The following is a 25,775-nucleotide window of genomic DNA, read 5'->3' as shown; positions in this document are numbered from 1 at the left end:
CAGCCATCTCTTTCCTTATTGTACCACGTGCTCAAGATCAGAAGAGAGAGAATCAGAGAGAACTACGGTCGTTTACGTGTTACCATAGATAGTAGTGTCATTAGCATAAATGTCTACGAATGATCTAAGGATGTGATTTGGGAGTCCATTTATGTAGATCAGGAAGAGAGTTGCGCCCATAATGGACCCCTGAGGGATTCCAGCATTAATACTGCGACTTCTTGATTTTTGCCCATCAACGACTGCACTTATGAACCTATCAGAGACAAATTATTTAATAATTGAGAAGACAGTTCCAGCTATGCCGTAGCTGGACATCTTGTAAAACAGATCTTTATGCCATACCCTATCAAAGGCCTTTTATATGTCAAGAGCAATTGCCTTAGAAACGAAGCCTCCGTCGAGAGATTCGTTAATGTTATAAAATATAACTGTCAACACATCTGATATAGATCTAGCAGAACGGAAACCATTGAAGGTTTTCCAGCACTATAATTGGAATGCCGCCAGGACCAGTTACTTTACTGGATTCAAGGTTTTTGATTAGCTTGACAACATCACACACAGATATTTGTGTATTTTCTGATACAGAAGGAAATACGGGAGGTTGATGGCCTTGCTCGCATAGTGTAGAATTAGCGGCAAAGTTCTTGGCAAAGAGTTTGGCTTTGTCTGATGCTGACGAGATTAGCTCAGGTCCATTGATGATGGTTGGGATAGAGCACACGCTTCTGTTTAGGATCCTGTTTATTATTTGCCAAAACTGGTGGGAACCAAGCCGCTGCTCAGCTACTTTGCACTTAACGAACTGAGAATACAACTCTCTTGCGTTCTTCATTACTCTTTTGCAGTGGTTGCTGGCAGTCCTGAAGGCGGCTTTAGTCTCAGTACATCTATTACGTTGGAAGCAACGGAAAAGTGATTTCAGTGTGCAATCGCAGAAGCACATTCTAAAGAGAACTACTGCTGGCTATTAGGTTTTTGCTGGAATTTTTTAGAAGGAATACAACAGTCTAGACCTACAATTAAGCATTCCGTTAGGTTTGATACTATAGAGGATACATCCTTTTTAAACATGGAACACAGAGTTAGACCTGATATTAATGAACGGAAGCTATCCCAGTCAGCCATGGTGTATCGATATACCGTATGATGGAGAGGTACATCCGAGGACTTATTACCTTTCGTTTTTGTTTTAACTGATACAACCAAGTGGTCGGAAATCCTAGTGGAGACAGAATGGTAGATGTACATAGCTTAGTGCAAGTTGCGAGAAAAAGGATACTAGACTTCCATACTGAACGTCAGTGTAAAGCCCACGGGTAGGTACGTGAACAATCTGAGTGTGGTCATAAGCAATGGAGAAATCGTGACTAATCATCTGTCTTGTCTGAGTGGGTTAACTATTTCACACTGTGAACATTGAAGTCTCCACAGACATGAATGTTAGCCGAATAATGAGCAGACACCATGTTGTCAATTTTCTTAGATATGCTCTCAAATATAGTAACTCCGCTGTTGTGGTGGCGATAGGTGCAAATATAAACACAGTGGTGTGATGGTGTGAGCAAATGCAACCCGGAAACACATATAGGGTATTTAGGATCTTCTCTGGAGATGATCCTAAAAAAGCCATCTTTAATGTAGGCACATATTCCATGCCTCAGGCGATCTTGGAGGTCAGATTTGGATGTTAAATTAGAATATCCTTTAATTATGAATTCATCTACAGAAATAGTCGGTCCAATGCCAGTTTCACTTAGGATAAATAGATCTGGTTTAGTCTCCTGTAATTTGGTTTCAACCTATGGAAGGTTGGAACGTAGATCCCTGATGTTGGAGAATGAGACATGGTAGTGGAGGTCTACGTTGAAAGTGGAGTTCTGGGTTTAATCGTGTATTTTTTCTGGATTAGGACATAGTAATAGTATAGTAATTAAAACATAGTAATAATATAGTAATTAGGACATAGTAATGAACGATAATCCCTCTGTAAATAAATATATTTTTTATTTCAACTAATATTTTCATTGTCTCTATTTTATGTGGATACATTTTTAATGACAATAATGTAAAATAGCACAGAAGCACGTATGCAAATACATGCGAAATAACGTCACCGTTAGATAGAAAGAAAGATTTTAAAAAGGAGATTACGTTATAGACGATGAGAACGTTTGAGATCATGTAAGGCGTGGATGATATCCGAGAGCATGTACGAGAAAACGATCACGTGAAAGACGTCAAAATGGTAACGAAAAAAAAAGGAAATAAACGTCATTGTTAAAAAAAAAAGCTCTTTTCTATTCTTTGTTTGCTTTGCGACTAGAAATTACAACGTGTTGGTTTGTCGAACATCGTTACAATAAGGTTATTGATGAATTTAATTCTCCACTATTTTTTTAAATCATCCAAAATATTCTTAGTAAGGTTATCACTCGATCTTTATTACATTGTTAGTTTCTTGTTATTTGAAACCGAAAACAAGTTTTCTGCTATGTTTTTCTTTCCTTCGAACAAACAAAACTATATAATAAAACCGATTTCACCAACTAGCAACACATGGCGATCTGCAACCAGAGAAAATAAATAGATTTCAACGCTAAAATTTTTTCCTAATCTCTCTCCCTACTTTTGAATTACGTCCTGGCTAAGATTGTAAGTGGATATTGAATTATTTTTGACATCCTTCTAACTCTCACTTCTCTTATTTTATCCTTTGGTCCTCACATTCCATGACCAATGTTTCTGACAAAGGAGAAAGAATCGCTTTTTCTGGGTTGGGATCTATCCAGCTTACACTTTTAGCTTTAAAAAATTTTTTTTTTTTTACTTTGAAGCAGTAATTTTAAGCTCCTTACATCCAGTGACTTGGTGTTTTGTCTGGAGCGTTTTTGATAAAATATACTGCAAAGATCGCTAAAGACTCTGATTATTGCTTTATTTGCTTATTTATTTTCTTTATTTGTGTTTATTTATTATCTTTATTTTTTTTTTCATTATTCGGTATGTTTGCAAATAAACATAAAATTTCAATTTTTTGATGACGATACCAGAATCTTGTTATGTAATTTAGTAATTTAGAATTGCCATCGCTACGAAAGAAATAGTCAATTCGAAGGGGTCTCTATTCCCAATTTAGAGCGAAAGCCAGTTAGTCAAGAGACCATGAGAGAGAAATGATTTTAGCCGTATATTTAACCATATGAAATAAACTTTGATCTGTACTAAAAAAATAATGAAAACTAGACTACCCGTGACCCGTTGGGTCAGTATGTTATATTACCTATAGAATTAATGTATGAGCGTGACACTTGTGACGTAAAGAAAATAGTTTTTTGTGACATAACAAGAAAATTTCTATGAAAGTATATTAAGATGAAAAAAGAATATAGGTAGATTCTATGAGTCGCTCTGTTTATAATTTTTTATTTTTGAAAAAGAAAAACTTACAGCCATTAAATCATGAGTGGTCTGCCATACTTATAGGTATATATGCACTAAACAGAGACCATAATAATTAAAATTAAATTCAAATTTCTATATATCTTTTAATTTAAACGCGAACCCCCCCCCCAAAAAAAAAGAAGGACACTGAATGACCTATATACCAAATTTTAAGTTTGTAGATGAAAAATTCGTTGAGTATATAGGTTGAGAAGTATCATCACATATTATCATTTTTATAGATATACAGATATAGTTTGCGTGAAAAACGTTAAATATAAATATACGTGTGTGTTTCCTAAAGTCGCTGTTTTAATAATGTGGACATATTTAATTGATTTCAATTTCACACTTTGTAGCAAATCAACTATATTTTATTTTGTTTTGTAGCCTGCAAGAATAAAATGGTTGATATGTTTTTTCTATTGGATTCATCTTCAACAGTAATATTATCGAAATTTATAGAACAGAGAAAAGCTATCGAAGACATTGTTCATAACTTTGAAATCAGACCCCAAATGAGCCGAGTTGGCCTTGCTGTATTCAGCAATATGTATCACCAAGTATTTGATTTCATCTCTGGTTCAGATAAGTCAAGAGTATTGAACGGAATTCAAAGTATGGCGTACCTGAGAGGCAAAAAGAAGACCGGCAATGCTCTTTACATGGCGAGAAAAAAAGTCTTCCACGCGGCTTCGGTTCGCAGCGGAGCAGAGCGAATTCTGATCATCTTCACCGACGGAATTCCGGATGATTACGATCTGACTTTAGAGGAGGCAAAGTTACTCCGTGAATCAGGCGTGAAGATCTTTGTGGTTGCAGTCGGTTCTGTCCAACACGAGCAGGAACTGAAGAACATTGCAAGTAAACCGAGCGTCAGATATTTCCAAACCTTCACCTCTTATTACCATCTGTTGAGAGAGTCCCATATTTTGACAAAAAAAATTTGTTTGGGTAGTTATAAAGCAGCTATCGAAAAGCAAACAAGTAAGCACACTTTTATTCCTTCATCTACATTTAAGAACTCATAAATAAGATTTGTCCATAATTTCTTGTTTGGAATTCGAGCATTTAATATTCACATTAAAATCGTTATATAAAATTTTAACTGATAAATACTTAAAATGTCCATCTATATAAACGACAATATATATATATATATGTATATATATATATATATGTATATGTATATATATATATACACATATATATATCTTATTTTTTAAAAACAATAATCTACGCACATGTATATTTCGGAGCCCTACTCCTTTTCAGCGTAGTTTGATTGTTATTAGGATTCGAACCCCGGACCTATCGTATTTCAGTCCAGCGTCTTAATCCATTACGCTATGATGCCATAGACAATTTGCCGTTTAGTTTTTATCGTTTATATATTTACGTAGTTTTTGTTGTTGATTTTTCAAACGATATTAAGGTTAACGTCTCGACCTTGGAGTTTTTTTTTTTTTAGAAAATCGACCATTATATATATATATATATATATATATATATATATATATATATATATATATATATATTTATAAATTACTAACTAGCTCTACCTACGTATTGAGCACTTTTGAAGTAAATACTTAAAGTTTACGAATAAATTTAATATTCACAATCAAATCGTTATATAAACTTTTAACTGATAAATACTTAAAATGTCCATTTATATAAACGACAATATATATATATATGTGTGTGTATATATATATACATATATATATGTGTGTGTATATATATATACATATATATATATCGTTTATATATTTACGTAGTTTTTGTTGTTGATTTTTCAAACGATATTAAGGTTAACGTCTCGACCTTGGAGGTTGATTTTTTTTTAGAAAATCGACCATTATATATATACACATATATATATATATATTTATAAATTACTAACTAGCTCTACCTACGTATTGAGCACTTTTGAAGTAAATACTTAAAGTTTACGCATAAATTTATACTTTTGTATTATTATTTTATGTGAGTAGATGAAATAGTTATATATATATATATATATATATATATATATATATATATCTAAATTAATATTTAAAATGAACGATGAAGGTAATTATGGTAATATATCTCACATAATATAGTATTTATATGTAGAGTGATAAAGAGGAGAATACAACTATATTATATAATTAGATGTGGAGGAAAAAGTAAATATTAAAATATAGTAGTTACTCGTAATATTATAACTTCTAGATTGATCGTAATGTTTAGAAATGTTAAACTTTAGTTTGCAAGTAATTTAGTTTATGGACAGGAATAATAAATTTGTAATGATCATAATATTACAAATGTATTTATAGTAATCAGATTCACAATTTTGATCTAAAATAAACTATGTTGAAACAAGTGATTGATGTGTGGACTCAAATATATGCCTGAAATGTGTTAATTTTTAGAATGGATGTAAAAACATTTTAGTTATAAAAAGGTATATCTATTGAACATTAATTAAGATAAACTATATATTTTTAATATATATATATATATATATATATATACAATATTTATTATGACACTATATATACATATTTCATATACATATTTCATATACATATATAGTGTCATAATAAATATTGTATCTTCAGCTCTCACATCTACGATCGAGCACTTTATTGGATTTTTTTCATCACCCCTGGACACGCTATATATATATATATATATATATATATATATATATATATATATATATATATATTAAGTAAACGTTCATTTCGGAATTATAAGTTAAACTTAACTCGAAAAAAAGTATGCATAGGGTAGGAGGGGCTAAAGTAAAAGTAAATCGGAAGTAAATAACATTTTTAATGCTTAAATAACTTAAGGTAAATGAGAATTAGATTTCACTTAAATATACATTTATCTAATTAAAACTAAAAGAACATGTTATTATGAGATTAGGAAACTCTGAAACCTAATTTTTAAGGAATTAAGATATATTCAATGTTAACTTAAAATTATATTTAACTAAGTAACTAGTTCGAAAAATGTTTATTAATACAAGATTATCGAATATTGAATTAGTAAAAGGCAATTGCTCTTGGCATATCAAAGTACGAATAGATGCGTTTAGTGACTATATTTCTGAAATTGAAAATGGCGTAATGGAACCATATTATTTACAGCTTCTCTTCCATTTTCAGATTTTAATCATGTCAAAATGCACTTCGTTTCCTTTTGACGGATTTATTGTTGCTATTTCTTCTTATAAGTTAAGGACAAAATAGATTCACAATTGATATAATAAAGTGATTAAATTTGCGCTACGAAACAGATACTGTTAAGAATTGTAAATGTCAACTGAATAAAAGGAATAAATTATATGATGGTCAACACCATGAGCTTTGAAATGTAGTCTTTTGTCATTTATTCGCACACACAAACTATATATATATATATTATATATATAAGATATATATATAATATATATATATAATGATACATGCACATATATATATATATATATATATATATATATATATATATATGCATGTTTCGTTGTAGGATAGGGTTTGTTTGGTTTTCTTGTAATCTATTTTTTATTTTTGTTCTATTTGCAACTTCAGGTGAGCGATGAAATAAAAATTGCGTTTGTGAATTTTATTGAAAAGTCAATTAAATCATTTAAAAAAACAAACTGGAATCGTCCCTGCTCTTGAACGAAACATGTATTAGAGAAAATTGCTGCCGAGCATGCTTATATATATATATATATATATATATATATATATATATATATATATATATATATATATATATATATATAAATGTACATTTTGTTCGTTCCAAACGAATAAAACCATATTTCTACGTTACCAATTTATTTGAAATTTTCAGACAACCCATCTTTAGAGTCGAGGCATGCTTTTATATTATTAAAATAAATTTACCTCGCGAATTATTAAAATATTTAATAAAATAAATATATTTTTTTAACCGTGGTGCGAATCTGTTCTGTTGATAAAACTGAACTTCCGGTTCAATTCATTTCACAGCCACGAATTGACGAAAGATTTCATTTTCTGTTTAATAAGTAAAAAAAAACAAAAAAAAAACATAATTCATTTGTTTATCTTCCAAAATTTTTAATTTACACATTTTTTCTTTATTATATAAGGCCAAAAAAAAGGTTTGTCGCTTGCTTTTTGAGTTTTTTTTTGTTTTTCAATATCAGATTGGTCGGAATAAAAAAAAACACGATTTAAAAAATAGCGCGGACCACTCTCTGCATTATCACCGAAAAATGTTACTAAACATTTATTAATAATTATCAAATTAATAATTTCTCACTTTTACAAACATTTGATTTTAAATTTCTTTTTAAATGACGACTTTTATCGACTTTTTTTTTGAATATCCCCTTCAAATGGTGTTTATTCCGAAATCCGTTGTTAACATGGAGAGGTTGAGTGTGTTTATTCTGAAAGTCGTTCTTAACATTTGTGGAGGTAAATAAATAAATAAATTAATTAAAAAAAAACTAAATCATTTACTGATAACTTCTGATAACTTCTCACTTTTACAAATATTTTTTAATTTACATGCGCGGATGAACAAATTGTTGAATAGTGCGAAAACAAAACGTTTTTGCAATAAACTTCGGGATAATTTTTTTGGTAAATGTTTACACTTAGGTCCACCTCCATAATTTTCTTTTTTAAATGACGACTTTTATTGATAAATAAATTTACTTCTCCGCAGCTTTTATTGATAAATAAATCTACTTCTCTGCCACGGGCACAGAACCCCTCCTTTTTTTTTAATAGTATTTTCGGGTGGGTATGCTGACATCAAATATCAGTTAAATTTTGCAGATAGCCCCCCCCCTCCAAAAGTGGTGTTTATTCCGGAAGCTGTTCATAAGATTTGGAGGTGGGGGGGGGGGGTGATTCCAAGGTGGACCTAATCTAAAAAAGAAAAAAAAGAAAAGTTTTTTATGCGCACATAAGCAACTATTTTTTTTATTAACTTTGTTTTTACTTTTTTATTTAAAAATTAGTAAATTTCAATGAATAGAATTATAAATCATTTATCATTAATATGTGTTTTTGGTTTTGTGTTGAATGAAACTTTTTTTTTTCATTACAACAATAATGAACCAATTTAAATCTTCCGGCATGCGTTTAAGGGTTACGAAATTATCAATAAATCGTTTAGTTACTAAGCCAACGTCAGTAAATAAAAAAAATGTTACGTGTGCATGCATTAGCCTTGACTAGGAGGGGGGGGGGGCTAAGGGAGCGACCATTAAATAATTATGCTGGTCGCCATGGAACTCAACGCCCAAGGAGTACCTGAAGTGGCACATGCACTTATGTTATCGTGCTATTTTTTAAAAATAGTATTTTCATGTTAAATTCAAATTTTACAAAATGTTTTTCTTTTATTAATTTGTTAAGTGAAAGTACAGATAACCCGGTCGGTTTCTAATGTGAGGAAAATCTAGCCCCCCCCAAGGGATACTCTGGATAATAACAAAGCATTAAAATTGCCTCAGTCTCGAAAGATTTCTTCTCTACTGAACGAGGAAACAAACGGTGAAGTGTAGTTCACCTTCTGTTTCTCTCCCCCTCTCTCTTCCTCTCTTAATATCTCTCTCTATCCATCTCTCCCTTTCCCTCTTTCAATCTATCTTTCTCTCAATATCACCCTCTCCATCTCTCTTTGAGCCACTTTCTCTCTCTAACTCCCTCTATCTCTCTCTTTTCCTCTGTCTCACCCCTCTCTGTTTCTAACTCTCCCCCTCTCTCTGTTTATCTATCAATCCCTTTATTTCTCTATCCCCTCTTTCTCTATTTTCCTCTCACTTTCTCTGTCCTATCTATATATCTTCCTCTCTATCTGGCCATCTCTAATCCCTCATCCTATTTTAGTCTCCTAAATTAATTACAGTGAATAAGGCATTGTCAAAACATGGATAAATCCTATTTTAGTCACCTAATTTACTGACTGTGATAATAGAAGTTATTTGGAAATTACTGCTACCTTGAACAGCATCAGAAGTAACTGGTAAAACCTTTCTAATTAAATTGATTTTGGCAGCCATTTGGTAACAAAATGACATAGCCTTAGCCCTTGCTGCATGAGGAATACCTGCGACCTTGCTGCCAAGTAGAAGAATTATTTATTCTACTTTAAAACATTCAATTTTTGCGAAAATCTCATGTTCGACATCTCCAAAACATCCAATATGGGGAAAATATTGCAGAAATACAAACTTATTGTTTAGGATTAATGCACAAGTGTACGCAAAAATCATTTGAGGCTCTTGGTCGATCCTTGCAAGATTTGCGTGGCATTGTCAGACTATTTGGAAATGCAGTAATATTGCTTGCAGAAGATTTCAAACAAATGTTACCTATTATTCTTCAATCAACGCCAGCAGATGAAATAAATGCTTGCCTCAAATACTCTACTTTTTTGTTCCATGTGAAGACATTAAACTTAACTCAAAATATGCATGTCCAGTTGCCGACTGTTCGATCCGCACAAAAACTTTTGCATCACTTGTGGGAAATTGGGTACGAAAAAGTGCCAGCTGATTAGAGTTAAGGGCAAAATTCTTTGACTTTTAACTTCTGTAATTTCTGTAATTTTATTTCATCAAAAGAATAGTTAGTTTAAAAGGCTTTTGCAGATATTCAAATTATAAGAATTCCATTTGATTGAGTGAATGAGCTATTCTTGCAGGTCAATACAAAGATGCCCATGAACTTAACGCTATTATTCAATGTAAAATTCCAAGTGAGGTAGTCAAATACAAATCCATCGACACTGTTGTGAAAGCAGATAAAGTGGTTAATTATCCAACAGCTATATTTGCCAGGGATGCCACCGCATGTATTGCAACTGAAATTTGGTGTACTAATTATCATGTTGTCAAATATAAACCAATCCAAGCTTTGCAATGGCACATAGCTTGCAGACAATATCATAGAAACAACAATCTTAACAGGACCTTTCACAGATGAATATATCTTCATTCCATGCATTCCTATGATTCCACCGGATACATCATTACACTTTAGGAAATTGAACTTTCCAATTTTATTGTCATTTGCAATAAACATCAACAAAGCACAGGGAAAAATCTTTACAATTGTGGGCCTTACAGTTACACACTGACTGTTTTTTCACATGGACAATTTATATTACGTATTCAAGAGTCACCAAACCGGAAAATCTCTATATCAGCTAAGAAAATGGAACAACAAACACTGTGTACCCATGCAAAATGGAAAATTAAACCTATAAGAAACATGCTTTTTCTCATTTTGGAACTTTTTCCATTGCGCCAAGTTGAGCCACAGCAACGCGTGGCAGGGTACAGCTAGTATATATATATATATATATATATATATATATATGTATATATATATACATATATATATGTAGTCATCCACATACAGTACTGTTTCGCTGTTTCGCAGCCCACCAGAGCGGCTAGACAAGCAACTACCTCAAGCCAGGATTGAAATCCAATCGCCCAAACAACATCGGAGTTTCTAACCGTGGCACTATACAGCTGCTGCTATAAGGCAGTGAATTAACAATATTTTGACATTGTCCAAATGTATATATATATATATATATATATATATATTCAATACAATTAAGCTAGCAAAGAAAATATATTTAATGAAGTAAAACTATCGCAATAGAAAATGCTCAACACTTAAGAGGAGCAATTAAAATATATTAAACTAAAGTTTTTGCTGTTGTTGTTGTTATTGTTGTTGTTGTGTATTTTTTTGTTGTTGTTGTTGTTGCCCAACCTCCAACTTTCTCATGTTAAACTGCTTCTGAATAGACACCTCTAACTTCCGCATGTTAGGAACGGGTTTCAGAATGGTCAACGGCAACATCCCAATGTTGAGAACGGCTTTCGGAATAGACACCTAATTTTCGTGGTGGATGGGACTGTCCGAATATTGTCCACGAATTTAAACTTGATAATCGCTGTCAGGATCCCAACACGCAAATACTATGAGCCAACAAAAAAAATTGAGGTGGCAGTGTTGGTCGAATATTATCAGATTTGTTCAAAACTACTTGTATCCGCCTAATATAAATGAGATTTTCTGTATCAGCATAGTGGAAAATCTCTAAAAGTCATCATATCAAAGAAAAGTGTGTAGGTGGATCTAAGATAAGGTAGTATGAATTGATTTACCTATATTGGTTCGGCTTTAGAAATGCGTTTGTGTTCTTACTTTTATTGGTACACTGCCACGCTCATTTACTGTTCTAACATTTTTTTTTATCTGAATTTTCATTTCATTAAACTTCTTAATACATGTTTATCAATCTACTCTACTCTACTATTATATAAAAAGAACTTTGTGCGTTTTTGTGTGTGTGATAGTTTGTTCCCTGTGAACTCAGAAACGGCGTGGCCGTTCATTTTTTTTTAAATTTTACACATGAAGATACTTGATGTGACTGGGAGTGTTCTTACGTAGGTTTTGTATTGGATTGCGACTGATAAGTATCGAAAATTTATAATCGAATAAATCTGATTAAAGTAGGAAGTCCAATTATGACCACAGTTAACACTTTATACAACCTAACGTCACAAGTGCATTCGATATGTTTAATCACCGCGCAAGCAGAAGTTATTGTTGCTCAAGGCTTTGTATCGTTTGTGCGAAGTGCTGACATTAGCATAGTTCCCAGTGAACTGCTTTTCCAACATATTCGTGCTTGCTTTTGTATTCTTCCGGGTTAGCTTGTCTCATTACATTATCATGTGTTTCACCGTCTCGTCTGCCTACCAAAATATAGATATACTATTTTCCGGAGACGTTTTTTTTTTTTTTTTAGTTTTTCATTAAAATTTTTCTCATCGTGTTGTTCTATGCGACTTTTTTTTTTCTATTCACGTATGCTTTGCGTTGTTGTCTTTTCTCTGATCATTTATTATATATTTGTCTTTCTTTTTCTTCTTTTATTCGGCTTTTTATTTCCAGTCTCGTTTCTCCCTGTATTGTCCATTCTACCTGTGCATCCGTCTTGCTGCGATAATCAACTATTCTTTGTTCTGGATTGTGTAGTGCTTGTTTTTAGTTATTTAATGCGTCACCACCTTCTTTGGTACTAACCAGCGCTATTCGCACTTCTGTATTTTGTTTACATAAAATCTATCGCTACAATCTTTTTGAGAAATTTTATTGAGAGTTCTAATAAGTAATTAACCTACTTCAAATTTAACATCCAATTTAAACAATGCAGTATCCATTACAGTCTAACTATGACAATGCATGTCGTTTAACCCTTTATGACCTGATTGCACGTATTCGTTCAATCGTTAATAAATAAAGATAACGCGATAAATAAAGTGGGAATTGATTCAAACACGCCTTGTACATATTAGTTCATTATCTGGATCCTAGATACCTCCAGATCGGAACTATCTATTTTTTACAATGAGTATGTCGCCATCTATCTCAGAGAGGGAGGATTTCGTTTTTTCTAAGCACTATGGATAATAATCAAGGTAAGTTCATGAAATGCAAAAATTTCTCAGTGGTAGTTTAACTATTGAACTTCATAATTTTTTTCAGTTTGAAGACAATCATAATACCATTACCCTTTAAACTAAATAAAACTAAAATATTTTTTAATCATCTACATCATAATTCAGGTTTAAAATCTCTGGCTACCATACACTTTAAGCGCTTGTGGTGATAGTTTGGAGTATATAGTATTTTTAAAGAGCTCTTAAATATATTCATCTATAATTATATACATGCACTGTTTCTTTTAGAATGCCAAGACGAACAAGCTGACATCGCTTTGATAATCGACACTTCACGAAGTATCTACCCACCCGATTTCGACCACGGAATAATTTTCTTGCAAAATTTTACAAAAAGTTTTAAGATTGGTCCAAATAATATTCGCATTGCTGCCCTTGCTTTTGGTGAGGTAGTCGTTAAAAGCACAGCTTTCGGGTTCAACAAATACAATACAATGGCCAATACCCTTGATGCCCTTGGAAATATCAAATTTAATGCAGCATTAGGATCTACAACCCGAACCGACAGGGCCTTAAATTATGCACGGAGAAATTATTTTGTGCATGCAAGGCCAAAGGTCAAGAAAATTGTCATCTTAATTAATGATGGTAATTCGCATGCTCCAAAAAATGCTACTGTTGAGGCGGAAATGCTGAAAAGGGAAGGAGTTGTGATAATTGCTATAGGTATTGGGATGCAAGCCAATTATGCCACGTTAAAGACCATTGCCAGCGGCGAAACGTACGTTATGAGACTTGACAAATATAGCGCTTTGAATTACTTAATACATAAACTAGTCTCCACCACTTGTCAAGGTAAGTAAAAATTTATTTTTTTATTTGTACGCTCACAAGTATTCCAATATTTTACCAGGTATCCTTATAACATTACACTCTCATTCATTTTTTTATTTTCTAATTAATAATTCTACTTCATAATTAATACTAACTACGATTACTACCATAACAAATACGACTTCTACCACACCATGATCCATCAAAATTAAACAAATCGTTAATCCCCTCTGAGTAATCAAAACTAAATAAATATTTTAATCTCTTTACTCTTATCTATGTTCAATTAGCTAACTGGGATCTATCAAAACTAAACTAATCCTTTTTTATCCGAACGATAATCTATCAAAACAAAATAAATCTTCAATCTGCTAACAATAATTTATAAAAACTAAATACCATATTCACTTTAAAACTTAATAAATCTTAATCTTCTAACTAGTATATATTATCTAAAATATCCCAACTCTTAAAAAATTAATCTTTAAGAACCAAAATATGCTAACTCTTAACTAAATAAATCTTTAATATCCTAACAATAATTTAGTAACTATAATTTATTACATCTACAAAAATCTTTATTATTCAAACCATAATTTAGTAACTATGACCAAGTAAATCTACACATTTTTACCATAATTTATTTACTATGATATTTTAAATCTAAAAAAAATATTTAATATAAAAAATCATTAACCGCCTCAGAATAATGTATTAACTATGATCTATTAATATCCTAAGAATAATCTTGTTACTATGATCTAAAAACATCAATATTTAAAAAATCATTATTATCCTAAGAATAATTTTTTAACTATGATCTATTAAATCTAAAAAGAATCAATTATATTAAAAAATTATAAATATCTTAAGATTAATTTATTAACTTTGATCTATTTAATCTAAAAATAATATTGAAAAAAGCATTAATGTCTGAAGAATAATTTAGTAACTATAACCTATTAAATCTAAAGAATATTATTATTTAAAAATCATTTATATCCTAGGAATAATTTAGTAACTATGATATATTAAATCTAAAAGTCATAAAAATTAAAAAAAATCATAATTATCTTATGAATAGTTTTTTAAATATAATCCATTAATTCTAAAATAAAATTAATATTTAAAAAAATCATTAATATCCTATGAATAATTTATTAAATATGATCTATTAAATCTAAAAAATCATTAATATCATGAGGATAATTTAGTAACTATGATTCATTAAAACTTAAAAAAAATCATTAATATTAAAAAAAAACAAAAAAACATAAATATCTTAAGAATAATTTACTAACTATAATCTATCAATCTAAATAAAACTTTGATATCCTAACCCAAATTAAGAAACTATAATTTCTTAAATCTAAAAATGTTTTCTTATATCTTAAATATAATTTAGTAATGATGGTCTATTGAATCTAAAAACAGTTTAATATCTTAACAATAATTTAATAACTATTATCTATTAAATAAAAAAACTTTAATATCCTTTAAATAGTAAAGTAACAACAATCTATTAAATCTAAATAAGTTTTAATATCCGCACGATAATTAATAACTATGATCTCTTGAATAAAATAAACTTTAATATCGTAACAACAATCTAAAACATCCTTAATATTAAGAAAATCATTATTACTCTAAGAATAATTTATTAACCATGATCTATTAAATCTAAAAAATATTAATATTTAAAAAATCATGAATATTCTAAGAATAATTTAGTAACTATGATCTGTTAACTCTTAAAAAACCTTAATATTTTAAAAATCATAATAATCTTAAGAATAATTTATGTACTATGATCTATTAAATCTAAAAAAACATTACTCTATAAAAAAATAATAATTATCCTAAGAATAATTTATAAACTATGATCTGTTAAATCTAAAAAAACATTACTATATTAAAAAATAATAATTATCTTAAGAATAATTTATTATCTAATATCTAAAAAATCATTAATATTTAAAAGAAAATCGTTAATATTTAAAAGAAAATCATTAATATCCTAAGAATAATTTAGTAACTATGATCCATTAAATCTAAAACAATCATTAATATAAAAAATAACAAAAAACATTAATATCTTAAGAATAATTTCCTAACTATAGTCTATCAGTCTAAATAAAACTTTAACATCCTAACTCAAATAAAGAAACTATTATCTCTTAAATCTAAAAATGTTTTTTTTTATATCTTAAATATAATTTAGTAATGATTGTCTATTAAATCTAAATACAGTTTAATATCTTAACAATAATTTAATAACTATTATCTATTAAATCAAAAACTATTAAATAAAAAAGTTTAATATCCTTTAAATAGTAAAGTAACGACAATCTATTAAATCTAAATAATTTTTAATATCCACACGATAATTAATAACTATGATCTCTTAAATAAAATAAACTTTAATATCGTAACAACAATTAAGTTCTATTTAGTAACTATGATTTAATTAAATCTAAAATTAAACTTTTATATGCTAACAATAATTTAATGAGTATCTAATTATCTATTAAATTAAACTTTTATATGCTAATAATAATTTAATGACTATCAAATTATCTATTAAATTAAACTTTTATATGCTAACAATAATTTAATGACTATCTAATTATCTATTAAATTAAACTTTTTTATGCTAATAATAATTTAATGACTATCAAATTATCTATTAAATTAAACTTTTATATGCTAACAATAATTTAACAATTATCTAATTATCTATTAAATATAAAGTGTTTAATATTCTAACAATAATTTCGTAACTATAATCCATTAAATCTAAAATAACTTTAACAAAAACAAAAATAATCAAGCAACTATAATTAAGTAAAAAAGTGTTCTATCTAATTGAGTAACTATGATCTATTTTTATCCCAACTATTATTTTAAAAACAATTTTAATATGAAAGCTATAATTTTGTAACTATAATCTATTAAATAAAAAAAAATCGTCAATATGACAACATTAATTCAGTTACCATGATATATTAAATCTTAATCAATCATTAATATTTTAAGAATAATTAAGTAATTATGATCTATTCAATCTAAAAAACTTTAATATCCTGACAATAATTTAGTAATTATAATCTACTAGCAGGACTCGTTAACTGGCGTTGGTGTAAGCATGACCTCCCCCGTAAAAATTAAAGTACGGCTGTAGTTGTTGCCCAACATACAACCTCCTCATGTTAAGAACTGTTTTCGAAATAGACTACCCCAACCTCATCATGTTTAGAACGGATTTCGGAATGGACACCTACCCCCAAACTTCCAAAGTTAAGAACGGCTATAGGAATATACACCCCATTTTGTGAGGAGGGGTTCTCAAAATATTTGCCACAAATTTAACCTTGATAATCGTTGTCAGCTACCCACCCGAAAATACTATGAACCAACAAAATGTTTGGGGGTGCAGTGTCGGTCGGATAGAATTGGATTTGTCCCTTGCGCGTGCGTACAAATCTGACGGTCACTGATTTAAAGTGCATAATACATGTTTTTATATCTCGAAAACTACTTATATCTGCCAAATATAAATGAGATTTTCTTAATCAGCATAGCCGAAAACCTATGCAGGCAAGATAAGTAACATGATTGAAATATAGCTAATTGTAGGAAAATATGCAAGTAATTTAAAGCGCGCACATTAAAAGTAAATGTAAAAAAGTATAAAAAGATAATAAAAACGCTACGTTATAAAATAAAACAAAAAAGCTGAAATGAAAAATAAACTATGGTACCCGTACATATTTATTTCATTTTTTTGTTGTGGGGGGGGTAATGACGTGTTGTTAATGTATAGGTAAGCGTAACATTATCAGTATTTAATTTTCAACTTATTATAATTGTATTTTGTTTATTTGTTTTAAAGCGATTGTTTCTTGTAGAGAGTGTCGTTATATTTGAAAAATTATAGGGCGTTCGTTTATGTATTAAAGTGTAAATTCCGGAATAATCGAATTGTCAGATCTCAGCCAATGAGAATGGGCGGAATTTGTGAAGGGAGGACTTATTTCTGTATCAGGAAATGGAGAGATTATGTTTTGCCAATGAGTTAATAATCCAGTTACGAAGGGTGCAAGCACAATATCTGTAGAATGTATATATTTCTCCCAGTCTTGGCTGGAGGTAGTAAGAGGACTTAATATATAAGGGAAATATAGGAACTATTTCCTCTAAAGATGCTGCGATTGTGATGGTATTGCTCCAAGGATGAAATCTAAGATTTTATTATTACTATTATATGTGTCTAAAATGTCGTTCTCAAGTGACCTAATAGTAGCAAATATTCTAGACATAATAAATTTGTGCGTGACATCTGTTATAGTAAATCTACGGTAATTTAGTCAATATATTATATATGGAGATTAAATCTTAGTAAATGTTTAATATCCCAACTATTATTTAGTAACAATGATTTATTAACGCCACTAAATTTATATCCTAACTAAAATTTAGTAAGTATGATCTCTTAAGTATAAAAAAACTATAATATCCTAGCTATAATTTAGTAACTATGATTTATTAAATCTATTGTTTATAACCTAACTATTATTCAGAAATTCTAATCTATAAAATGTAAAAGAATAAACTTTAATATCCTAACTACATTTAAGTTACTATAATCTAACAATAATTCAGTAACAAATATTTATTAATTTACAAAAAAAAACTTTTAATATCCTAAGAATAATTAAGGAACTATGCAATATAAAACTAAAATAACTTTAATATTCCAACTACAATGTAGTAACTATTATCTATTAAATCCTTAAAAGTTTAGTATCTTTCTTCATGAGAAATGCTTCAAAAACCCAAGCGATATAAAAAACACCTTCAGCGATTTCATCGATACCAGAACGCAAAATTTTTAAGTTATCGCATAAATACACTTTTTTTGCATTGTTAAATGTGTTGTGATTTTCAATCAATAAAGTTTTGTTTCAGCCGAGATATGTTCATTTGAATTTAAAAGTTAAAACCGCAAGAATCTTCTTGTCGAATTTGTTAAAAACATAACGAAAAAAACAAAAACTCCCGAAAATGACCAGGAATATCGAAAGCACTTTAGATGGACAAAACATCATCTATTATTGTCACCGTAGACCCGGAGATTTGCTTGCTGATTAAAAATGGGAAGAGAGATTTTATCACTTTTATCAGACATACATTTATGTATATATATATATATATATATATATATATATATATATATATATATATATACATTTAAAGGGGGTTAGAACAGTAGTCTAAAGAGCAGAGTGCATTTAAGTATTATAATTTAAGTATTATAATTTTATTCTAATTTTTATTCTCAACCCATTTGCTTATCAACATCAATAAGTAACTATTTTCCTTTGTATTTTAATATTTTTCAGATACATCTGCCTTACTTAAAAATGCTAGGTTTATTTATGGTGTCTTTTATATTAAAAAAAAATGTTAAAATTATTGTCCATGACTTAATGTCTATCGCAATAAAAACATCGTTTCCGAAACGATCGTACAATTTATTGGCTTTGTTGTGTTCCTTCTTATGAAACAGATTGTTAATTTTTAATTTCAATTATAAATTATTAATCACCTTACTAAATATAAATATAAACATTAACATTTATTACAAAGCACGCAGGAACAACATTATTTTAGAATCTTCTGCCCTCCAGTCTTGTTCACTTAAATTTGTAACAAGAAATGACTCTAGAAGTATTGACCCCAAAGCAGGTTAAACCAGCTAAGACGTACAAAATAAATTCATCAAGTGGGGTCAAATTTTAAAGTAGTAATTTGGAAATAAAATGTTGATTACACAGCAGTAAATGCCTTTTGCTAAAACCGACCCCCCCCGAGTCGGATTTATTTATTTTTGTGTGTTTATTCTTTTGCGACGGTATCGGACAGCGTGGGAATCCAATAGCAGTTTGAAGTATAAAGAACATGACTCGAACGTTACATCACATTACGGCCACGTTACATCAGAAAGCATTAAAAATCATTGTTTGCAGAAGATGGATTCAACGGAATTGGAATTTACAATTTTATTTTAATTTGTAATGAAATTGGTGCATTCTAGCAAATCATTTTTTCCTATTTCACCGATTGCTCCCACTTTTACCGGCTATTACTCCAATCACAGCAACTACGACCACAAGCACACAATCGGAAGAACTTTAGCAACCGGAAGAACTTTAGCAATCGGAAGAACTTTATAACATTTCTAAATTATAGATTTAATATTTAGTAGCATAACCGGTAGAAATTCCACGGTAGTTAAAATTTTTTAAAGTACATTATAAATAAAATGAATAAAAAAATAAAATAAAACAAATCACGACAAATTTAAAACAATCTTTTAGTATATTATTTTTAATTTTTTAAAGCTAAAAAGAATTAATAAAAAATGGCATTTTTCAATTTTTAAATTCAACACACAGCACATAGTTTGTTTTTATAAATAATTTTTAATATAAATTATAATTCGACAGATGTCAATTTACTTGCGCATTTTTTCTAAATTTAAAAAGGAAACTATAATAAAAAACTTACAGTCTCCTCTTAACATGACTTAACATAAATAAAATAAAATAACCAATTTGAAGCCGTAAACAGACAGTCATGTTTTTGTCTTGAAAATTTCTCATTAATTAATGTTTGCGATGATGATGTTTTTTTATTGTGACACCGTAAATTAATATTTGGATATACATGATCTCAGAGCTTAAATACACATTTAATCTATATCTTATCTCAACATTTGAGTCTAGTTAATTTGAATAAAAATAATTTGATGAAATATTGCAAAATTAACTTTAATAGTAAAGAGGTTGAAGGAAAGTGGGAAAGTCTAAAATCATCCGTGGGATACTTAAGGACAACCCCATTTGGAAGATATCTAAAAGCATCGGTTGTATCTTTTCTACTAGAATGTCTTTCTTTTTTTAAATATTTCAGCGATGACTACGTTTTTTCCAAACAGAAAACGAACTGCTACTACATCACTTATGACTACTATTACTACTCCTATTACTAGTGGAGTAACTCCGTACGTTACCGTTCATCGACCCCTGGAAGGTGAGTCTATATTTATTGTTAGGTTTAACCTGTATACATGTACTCTCCTGAGCTTTAACAAGATGAAACCTATTCTAACATTTGGTACTACGATAATCTAAGAAATATTCGTGAAAGATGAATTTAACGACATCGCTTTTTATGTACATTTTTGATAATTTTGCGAATTTATGAATGTCGTGGTGAATGTCGCGTATATACTTTGATTGTATCATTTTCCAAAAAAAAAAAAAAAAAATCATGTTAGTCAAAATGTCTTTTATTGATGGCTTTGTATCTCATGCAGTTTGAACAAACAATTTATTATCCACTAGCAGGACCTGTGGATGTCGGCATTCTCTAAATGTTCAGTGTAAATGGAAACGCTCTGATATTATTGTAGCTTTTTTGTTAAACCTGCAAAAGTATTTATCTAAGCTAGCATGAACATCCTGCAAACGCCGGTCAAGTAAAGTGCGCTTAAATATGATATTTTAATTCTTGCAGATTTCGTATATATTATATAGAGTTAATGTTCTATCGATTTTTATATATTATAAAGTTGCGATTTTGAAAAAAAAATATTCATATGAATTGGATATATATATATATATATATATATATATATATATATATATATATATATATATAATATAAAGTTGAGTTCCTTCAGTCATAATCGAAACCGAAACCAAAACTTATGAAGAATTCTTGATAAAATTATTTATAAAAAAAGTAGATGACTTAAGTGCTATAAGCTATACTCGAAACTGAAATCAAAACTTATGAAGAATTCTTGGCAAAATTATTTATTACAAGAAATGGAAGTACATAACAATTAAACGACCCCGATGTAAGCGTGACATGAAAATAATATGCTATCGTGTTAATATGTTAATATGCTTCTACATTGTCCAATTATTCCTAATTAATATGTTAATATGCTTCTACATTGTCCAATTATTCCTAAATTAATTGAATACACATATAGAGTATATAATGCTGTCAAATACATAGCATGCAAGATGTTGCGGATGATGGCTAAGACCCCCATACGACATGAAAGTATAGTTTACTGTTAAATGTATGACTAGATACAGATATCGTCTGAAAGCGTTCAATGATCACATACTCCTTATCTATAAGAGATAATGTTGAATCTTCTGAATACAGCAATAGCATCGATTTACACATTTCGCATTGCGGTATCGGCTGCATACGCAACGGTTTCAATTGCATCGGACCACCACTTCCCTCCTCAGAACTGCCCACTTTCATCCCAATGGTTTGGATAGACGTCTTAAGGTATACTTCTGCACAACAGGAATAAATATCCAAGCATACCCATTGCACACTCTGCCCATCTACAGGAGTCATATGACCACATGGAGCTCCTTTTAGTAGCTATTAAGTATGGAGTCTGCGTGGACCTCAAAGTCATTGATCTTCTTAAGGGTATGTAAACGGGATTCACAAAGTACTGTTGTTTTCTCTGTCTCTGGGATAGCCTAACTGTATCCCAGCATTACAAGCAGAAAGACAGGGGGTCTAGAAGCACTTTTATTCCTGGCGAACACAACCCCGTAGGATAATATTTTGGTTGACATAAATAAGGTGCTTCTTCCTCCTCATCATATCAAGCTCGGCTTGATGAAGAAATTCGTGTAGGCGTTAGACAAACATGGTGCTGCCTTCCAACACTTGTCTACTGCAATCCCACGTCTTAGTGCTGTCAAGCTCAAAGATCTCAGGCCCGAGAAGTGCTGAAGGATACTAATTTTGTGGAGCTTCTTAACTTAAAGGAACTGAGAGCATGGGAAGCATTCAAGTCAGTCTGCAGTGGCTTCCTTAATAACACACGTGTACCAGATTGACAAGCCTGTATTGAGAAGGTGCTAAAGTCTTACGAGGATATGGGATACCGAATGTCACTTAAGATTCATTTTCTCCATTCTCACCTCAAATTCATTCCGCCAAACTTTGGAGCAATGAGTGATGAGCACGGAGAAAGATTCCACCAAGACATTAGGAAGATGAAGAGCAACTATCAAGGCAAAATGGAACCCCGGCATGATGGGAGACTGCTGCTGGGGGCTCTTACGTGACATCCTGGAGGCAAAATACACCAGATCTAAGAAAACCTACTTTTGATTGTCTGTGGTTCTTTGAATTGTGTCATTGTGTCATCCAAGTTTATTGATTCAATCAGTTTTTTTTTATTCATCCTGATTTATCTGTTATAAGCTGCTGCCACTCTTGAAATATTCACATACATTTTCTGTTTATACTAAAATCAAACTATTTAAAAGCTAGGAAACTAGAGGTGATAGAGCAAAACTATTGATGAATTTGAATTCAGCACATCCAAATAAACAAAAAAACAACTATCCCCATTCTTGCCTCAGACCAAAAATTTATTTTGTGTGTGTGCAGTAATTTCATGTGTGTGACAGAGTTTTCGCGTTTAAAATGTTTACGAATATAAACTGAGCTTCATTTAACATTTTTTTGGCAAATTAATTGCAATTGTTTTTCTTTTGTAGGTTATAAAAATCTAAAAGCCGATGTCTATTTCCTCTTGGATTCCTCATCAAGTTTAAAACGTGAAGAATTTCGAAAACAATTAAAAGCCATCCAAATGATTGTTAATCATTTTGATATCGGACCCGAAAAGACTAGGATCGGATTTTCATTGTCGACAGATAATAATTATATATATAATGAGAATCTTGATTTCGATTCTGGTTCTGAAAAGTGGAGAGTGTTACAGAGAATTCAAACGTTGGAGTACCTGGGAGGCACAACGAACATCGGCAAAGCTCTTTTCAAATTGGGAAATGACGTATTCGGCCGGACATTTGTACGCAGACGCACAGAGAGAATTTTAGTTGTCTTCATCGAAGATAGGTTGCAAGGCTACCAACAAGCATTTTATGAGGCTAAGCGGCTTCATCAATCCGGTGTGAAGATTTTTGTGTTTGGAATTGGTTCTAAGCCGAGACAGCAAGAAATGGATCATATTGCAAGTAAACCATCTAAAAAATTTGTGCACACATACTATTCTTTCGATGATCTTCTGAGAGATACCAGTAATTTGGCTTACGTTATTTCTACAGTCAAATCAGGTAACTGACGCAATACTTCTAAGTAAATTTATTCATACATCAATAACGATAATATGTAAAAAGCTTCTTCACAAATATAATTGAGATCTATATTACAATAATCCGACTTAAAAATAATTAATAAGAAAATAATAGATCACAGAATTTTTTTTTATCCGGTCAAATTCCAATAGTCGATTGTATTTACTTTAGTAAAAATCCAGTTTAACAACATTGAACAATTGACCTTGGTATGTTTACCAGCAGAGTTTCGTGTTTGCAGTCGAATATATTATAACGCACGCACACACACACACACACACACACACACACACACACACACACACACACACACACACACACACACACACACACACACACACACACACACACACACACACACACACAAATGAAGCTGTATTTCTGTTTGATATGACCTTGTTTCAGATAACGACACATATGATATATATATATGTATATATATATATACATATATATAGCATATGTGGCGTCATATATATATATATATATATATATATATATATATGACATCATAACAGATAACTTCATCATATAATATAACGTCATATGAGGATTTTCGACCTTTAAAATGCCGTGTAAATATATATATATATATATATATATGTATACATATCTATCTATCTATCTATCTATCTATCTCTCTCTCTATGTATATATATATATAAATATATAAAGAGAGAGAGAGAGAGAGAGAAAGAGACAGAGAGACAGAGAGATTTCTGTCTCCTCTTTTTTTTACACAGTGATCACCACTTATCAAGGCCCGGAAGCCACTCAGGGATAAGGGTTATTTCAAGTACATTACGTTAGTGTGGAGATTTGATGAAGTGTCTACTTAAGGGGGCGGTTCATTAGGAATTTGCTAACGTTGGACTTGAAGACATCCAAGTTGTAGTCCGGTGGAAAGCAGGCAAACGGAATAGAGTTCCACAGGCGTGCAGTTCTAAGAAAGAAGCTTTGTTTATAGAATCCACGTTTTGATTTAGGCACAGATATAGAGTGGGGGAAATTTTTGACAGTGGATTCAGCTAGACGGGTGTTTTTCGTGAAAGATTGGCGAGGGGGACCAGAGATTGGAGTTCAGACGAGCACCTGCCATGGAAAACAAGGATAGGCTCGCAACGTCTCTTCTGTGGGAGAGAGATTGCAGGGTAGAGAAAAGGGCATCCCCCACTAAGCCACGAAGTCTATTTTGTACTCTGTCAAGGCAGGATAGGCTGTTTTTAGCAGCTCATGCCCAGATATGGCAACAGTATTCCATCCTTGGACGTACTTGGCTTTTATATAGATAGAGAATTGCATCAGTAGTGAGATATCTTCTGGAGCGGTAGAAGGATCCCACCATCTTTCCAGCGACCTTGGCAACAGACTTGATGTACGTGTTCCATTTCAGATCAGGCCGTGAACGTTAGCCCGAGGAGTTTTAAAGATGTACAGTCATATAAAGATCTTTGGCCATTGTTATTGGTGGTTTCTTGTAATTATTGAAGGAAACAAGTTTAGTCTTGGCAGCATTGAATGTGACCATCTATTTTGTCCACATTCTAATACAGATTGGATGTCATCTTCTAGTGTTTCTGCCATTTCTTTAGATATGTGTTCATTTGTTTTCCTGTTGTGTCTGTTATAGAGCGTGGTGTCATCAGCATATATACCCATCTCAGGGACAATTTAATATGACAGAGGCGCGTTCAAAATGAATGTTTCTATTTAGAACGCAATTAAAGCATGATATTAGCTTTATCATTAATTCAGGCCATTATATATAAAAA

General features: G+C 30.7%; 2 protein-coding genes across 2 annotated transcripts in view; both read left to right on the top strand.

The window, feature by feature from the left end:
* LOC145268380 (collagen alpha-3(VI) chain-like) overlaps positions 1-12,524 on the top strand; it is a 155,605-nt gene extending 143,081 nt beyond the window's left edge. Inside the window, exons 19-20 of the mRNA XM_080123937.1 lie at positions 3,838-4,322; positions 12,441-12,524. Of these exons, the coding sequence (XP_079980063.1) occupies positions 3,838-4,322; positions 12,441-12,524 (569 nt within the window). The remainder of the gene's footprint in view (positions 1-3,837; positions 4,323-12,440) is intronic.
* A 427-nt stretch (positions 12,525-12,951) lies between these two features.
* The window catches only part of LOC145268379 (collagen alpha-3(VI) chain-like), a 125,105-nt gene continuing 112,281 nt past the window's right edge, over positions 12,952-25,775 (top strand). The window contains exons 1-4 of the mRNA XM_080123936.1: positions 12,952-12,967; positions 13,238-13,804; positions 20,759-20,878; positions 23,401-23,982. Of these exons, the coding sequence (XP_079980062.1) occupies positions 12,952-12,967; positions 13,238-13,804; positions 20,759-20,878; positions 23,401-23,982 (1,285 nt within the window). The remainder of the gene's footprint in view (positions 12,968-13,237; positions 13,805-20,758; positions 20,879-23,400; positions 23,983-25,775) is intronic.

This window comes from Euprymna scolopes, chromosome 43 (assembly GCF_053919585.1).
Source record: "Euprymna scolopes isolate OS-2025 chromosome 43, ASM5391958v1, whole genome shotgun sequence".
Classification (NCBI taxonomy): Eukaryota; Metazoa; Mollusca; class Cephalopoda; order Sepiida; family Sepiolidae; genus Euprymna; species Euprymna scolopes.
This window is presented reverse-complemented; position numbering and strand designations above follow the sequence as displayed.